This window comes from Cariama cristata, unplaced genomic scaffold (genome assembly GCF_000690535.1).
Source record: "Cariama cristata isolate BGI_N322 unplaced genomic scaffold, ASM69053v1 scaffold34304, whole genome shotgun sequence".
Taxonomy (NCBI): Eukaryota; Metazoa; Chordata; class Aves; order Cariamiformes; family Cariamidae; genus Cariama; species Cariama cristata.
In genome coordinates, this window is record NW_009615275.1 from 514 (window position 1) to 5,876 (window position 5,363).

General features: G+C 41.7%; 1 protein-coding gene across 1 annotated transcript; it reads left to right on the plus strand.

Annotated features, from left to right (window-relative positions):
- Window positions 1-3,470: 3,470 nt before the first annotated feature.
- Window positions 3,471-4,802, plus strand: CKAP4 (cytoskeleton-associated protein 4; the record flags this gene model as incomplete). The annotated part of the gene is made up of 1 exon (XM_009699747.1): window positions 3,471-4,802. A coding segment is annotated over one exon (1,332 nt), but the record flags the coding sequence as incomplete, so codon positions are not given.
- Window positions 4,803-5,363: the final 561 nt, after the last annotated feature.

Genomic DNA, 5,363 nt, shown 5'->3' on the forward strand with positions numbered 1-5,363 from the left:
TGTGGGCTTGGGCCTGGGCCGGCAGTGGCGGGACAGGGTGGTGGGACAGGCGCTGGCAGAGTTCCTCCGGCTGTTCTGTGGTGCTCCCAGAAGAGCGGCAGCCTGCACATGCGGAGTTTGTCGGGTCAGTCTTGGTGTTTCCTGTCCCGTACAACGAGGAGGAAAAGGAAAACTGCACAAGAGGGGAAAAGGGTTGTAAAATTCAAGGCTGTAGTGTTTCTGAAGCTAATTTTAAATCCTGGGTTTTTTACTCACTGATGACTGGGCCATGCTTTGAACTTGCAAGGGTTGTTGTTTTGTCCTAGTTTTTAAGGCATTTTTACAGACTTTTTGTAGGAAGGAAGAAATTGCAATGGCAGGGCATGCAGGACGTAAGATTACAATAGATGAGTATGGAACCCAGATGCATGTGCAATATATAAGCCCTTCCAAGCATAGGAATGGGTATGATTTGCTGCCTCCTGTCTCCATGTTGTTGCAGAAAATTGTAGGTATATGTTACATATTGTAGGTATATAACAGAAGTTTATAAATAGTTGGTTTCAAAGTGAACTGAAACTGTATTTGCCTGTGTGTAGCAGATGGCTGATGTTAGACATACAGCGGTGCAAAAATTAAAGGTGGGAGAAAGAGATCACACAAGAGTTTTGATGTAAACCTTGAAAGCTTTGCTTGCTGTGGTTTGGTGGTGTCTTTACAGAAGAATGTACTCGAGGGAGAGGAGACCAGGCTGTGTTTCGTTGCTTTGCAAAGGTGCAGGGTCCTGCATTGTACTTCCAGAGTGCGCTCAGCGCAGGCTGCTGTCTGGAACTGGCTTTGTCCTTCAGTCTTTTACTGCAGGGAGCTCCTGTCTGGAGTAAGCGTTACGTAAACTCATCTGCTTTACACATTGGCAGTAGGAGGAGAAAGGAAATGATGTGGAAGTTCAGTCTTGAATACACCACAGTTCTGAGAGAGGCCAAGGTCATTTGGTGTTTAAACACAAGATAATATGACCAGTTATAGAAGACATAGTTGTTATCTATAGGGTTTTTATGTGCCATTTATGATGTTAAACCTTTCAAGGACTATGGTTTCAAACCTGACCAGCCATGAACACCAAACAGGCAAACTCACAGGTAGGTACACACACAAACCAACTGTGTGGTGAATACGAACTACTACTTTGAAGTTGTGAGTTTTACTCCTCTTGTGCAAGGGGTTTGCTTTGGGCCCTGGTGGCTCTTGGTTAGGACAGATCAAGTTAGAAGCTGGTCTAGTTTGAAGACCCCACTCCATTTTATTATGTTGGAGCTCTCTGGTCTTCAAGTGTCTGGCCCAGCTGGAAGTATAGGAGAAAATTTCAAGTTACACCATGAGCATTGCCCGAATGCAGTGGAGGAGCCAGTATAAAGTACTTCCACTGCAGAGGAGTGGGATCTGTCGTTGTCAAACATATAACAGCAGAGACCTTCTGGCCCTCTGGAGAATTCTCCTGGCCATTTCTGATGCCTTTTCTTAGACTAACAGTTGGAGATTGTTAATTGCAAATACAAATTTGGTGATTTGGTTGGAATGTGTGAAAGAAAATAAGTTCTGTTATAAGAGGGGGAGGAGAACTTTGGTGTGCCCTGCTTTTAGATTTCTGAAGCCCACTTACAGTGATACAAAAAAAGCTCTCTGTGGAAAAAAACAGAATAAATGACAGCTAAGACATAATGAAAATGAGGTTGGTAAGTCAGTGTAATGGCTGGTGCCCTGCTGCGATATGTATGGCAGTATTACCTGCTTTAGCCCCCACTCCTTACCTCATTTCTAGTTTCGTATGCGAGCACTAGAGAATACAAATATAGGGAATGTAAAGTCATTACAAACCTTTTTACGGAAGTGGGGGATAAAAGAAGTGATCTTTATGGATATTCTTCAAACTGCGAGGCTCTTTTAGAGCAAGGGCAAGTCTCATGGCCAAACTCTACAATTCTTATACAGTGTAGACTCCCATGAAAACTTTGGAGGATTTAGTCTTGCAAAAATACATATAAATAACTTAATTTCTAATTAGTAAGTCTGTTAGGTCTTTTGAAAATAATTTCTAGGTTCAGAGTCTGACTGGGAACTGCTGTAACTTCCTTCAGTTAAAAAGAAAAAAAATAGAAGCTCTGTATATTTCTTTCTAAGAACACATAAAAATATACTTCCTTCTATTTATAAAATAAATCTACCCCTCCAGCTGTGTATCTAATCAGTAAACATGGCAGCCCATGTGGCATGACTGATTAATATACCCCTCAGACATAGGGAGTAGCATGAGGCAAGGCAACATGCATTACTCAGCACTTGCCATCCTGCCAAAGCCTTGAGGTGTTTTCAACGTGATGGATTCCTGTGGCAGCCAGTGGGAGTTCTTACATTGCTTTATAAAGTTTTAAAAAAATACAACCCATACACGCACAAAAAGCTTTCTCCACAGTCTTTAGACTGATACTGTGCTTGGCCCCAAAATTAAGTAATGTGTGCTTCCCTGGCCTGGATCTTGCCTTTAAATGTGAGCATAAATGAATGTGGCGGCCACTCACCCCTTGACCTATTCCCCCTTGCTGCTGCTAAAACCAACTGTAAAGATAGTTTTTGTAGTTGGGAAGCTTAATAGCATACCTGATCCAGTGGTAACAACTTTCTGTATTAACCTGAGATAGATGCGAGTCGTCCCCTTGGCAGCTGCCGTGGCTTTCTCTGCCTGTGCACGTACATGTGCCCCTGTTCACTACGAGCATGTGGGTGTATGCATGTGTCTGCGTAATGAGGTACTAAGTATTTAGAACACTAAAGCCTTTCTATGTTTTTTATCTTAAAAAATAGCTAACAAGAAAAATGTATGTCTCCATTGGTGTCTAGGAGCAGCAAAGTGTCATGATTTCTACTCCTATTCCCCAACCATTCCCAGCTCCTGTTTCCCCTCAGTTTTTCCTGTTACTCTTCCTTGTTTACTGTGAAACTTCTTTCATGTTCAGGAACTGGCCTTGGGTATTGTTGCCTGCTGAAGTCTAATCCCAGTTTTTCTGTATTCAGAAGCTGATGCCAGATGTTCTTTAGGGTTTTTTTCACCTCCCTTTCCTCCCTTACGGCCTTGTGGCCTGTAGGACCAGGAATCGTATAAGGGAGGCATGGCTCAGGCGTCTGGATGCAAACTCTGGAGACCTGAGTTTGATTTTCACTGCCACGGATTTCCTGGATCATCTGTGGCAGGTCAGTGAGGCCAAGGAGCCTCAGCAGAAGATGTATGTATCTATAGAGTTGTATGGCTCGAGATGCTGGGCTTTTTGTGCCTCCTGGACCTGTATGCCATAGGGTCACCTGAGGTGGGGAGCATGAAGAATTGCAAGGTGATCATTTCATATAGTAACAAGGGCCGTAAGGATCTTAGACACAAAGGATAAGGATGTAGGTAAGGATGAAATTGTAAATATTAACTATGTGGATTTCTGTTTTAGGTGCGTTCCCTTCAAGCCACATTTGGAGAATTTGAATCCATGATGAAAATTGCTCAGCAGAAGCAGGAGGTTACTGAGAAGGCTGTTAAACAAGGGGAAAATGAAATAAACCGGATCAGTGAAGTGCTTCAGAAGCTGCAAAATGAAATCTTGAAAGACTTGTCTGACGGCATCCACATGGTGAAGGATGCAAGGGAACGAGACTTCACATCTCTGGAAAACACAGTGGAAGAGAGACTAACAGAGCTAACCAAGTCTATAAATGATAACATTGCTGTATTCACTGAAGTCCAGCAAAGGAGCCAAGATGAAATCAACAATATGAAAGCAAAGGTTGATTCACTAGAACAGGCAGATGTGTATAAACATGAAATTAAGGTGCTAAAAGATGCTTTTGATGAGATGCAAGCATCCATGAAAACCAAAGAAAAGGATATAGAGACTTTGAAGAGTACAATAGACTCCATGGAGTCTGATGTGTATACTGAAGTGAAAGAGCTAGTCAACCTCAAACAGGAACACGAGAAATTCAAAGAAGCTGCGGACACTGAACACCTTTCATTAAAAGCTTTACAAGAGAAAGTTCTGAGAGCTGAGGATTCTATTATGCAGCTCCCTAGTGACATTAAAAGACTCGATGAAGATTTACTGCAAGTTAAAGCTGACCTCAACAAATGGGAAGAAAATGAACTCTTCAGAAAAGCATTAGAAACTTTTGGGAAGAACAGTGAAGGACTGGAGTCTCGATTGAGGCACATAGAAGACAGCGTCGAGTCTCTAACTTCTGTTGCTGCTCAAAACAGTGAAAAGTGGCAATCTTTCCTTTCTAAGGAGGCAGAGTACGAGAATAAGCTCAGTGCCCTAGAACAAAGCGTTATGGCTCTTCAGAGAATCTCAGATATGGACATAACGTCAGTCACAGACGTTCTGAAAAATCTTGGTGAATCACAGACCTCGCTGTTCAATGACATGGAAAGCTTGAGGAGAAGTATCAGTGACCTTCCATCCTCTGGTGCTCTTCAGGATATCCAGAAGCAAATTAGTACTTTGTTGGATCAAGGAAATCTTCAGACGGGTCAAGCACATTCTCAAGGCTATCTTGAAAAATTTTCTTCTGTGGAAGGCTCTGTAGATGAACTGAGATCTTCTGTCAGCCAGGTTGATTCTGATTTGAAAATGATAAGAACTGCAGTGGATAGTTTAGTCTCCTATTCGGTGAAAATTGAAAATAATGAGAACAACTTGGAGTCTGTGAAGAGCTCAATAGATGACCTGAGGAATGATCTGGAAAGGTTGTTTGTGAAAGTAGAAAAAATACATGAAAAAGTTTAGGCAGCGGTGCTCCTTGTGCAAATAATGGATTAAGGAGAATAGCTTTTGTATGCCCAGTTTTTTACTCTTTTTAAAAGCAATTTGATACCTCCAAAGAGATTAAGAATACTTTAATAATAGAGACAGTTCTGCTTATTTCCTTTATTTCTCTTTTGTGTAATGTTTTTGGGTTTTTGTTTATTTTTTAAAATTTTGTTTTAAGAAAACATGAGTTTAGTTGGGGGTTGAGTTTCTAAGGGCTCATCTTCTCTATGAAGTTGTACCGCTGTAACTGTAGTGGTGTAACTAAGGCACTACAGCCTTGTTAGCATGGGCACATATTTAATGGCACGAAGATGTTTCACACTATGACACTAAATATCCCACATGGAAGGGCTACAGCTGTTCTGGTACGAAAAACATAGTGCTGTACACACTGAGAATTTTACTGGTATGTTTTGGTTTAAGAAACAAATGAACAGAACTGCACCCCTATCTTAAACTGTTTGGACCGGTAAACCTAAGTGTGAACTAGGTGTGAAGCAACTCATCTGTTTCTGCAGTTTGGGACTCGACCATGTG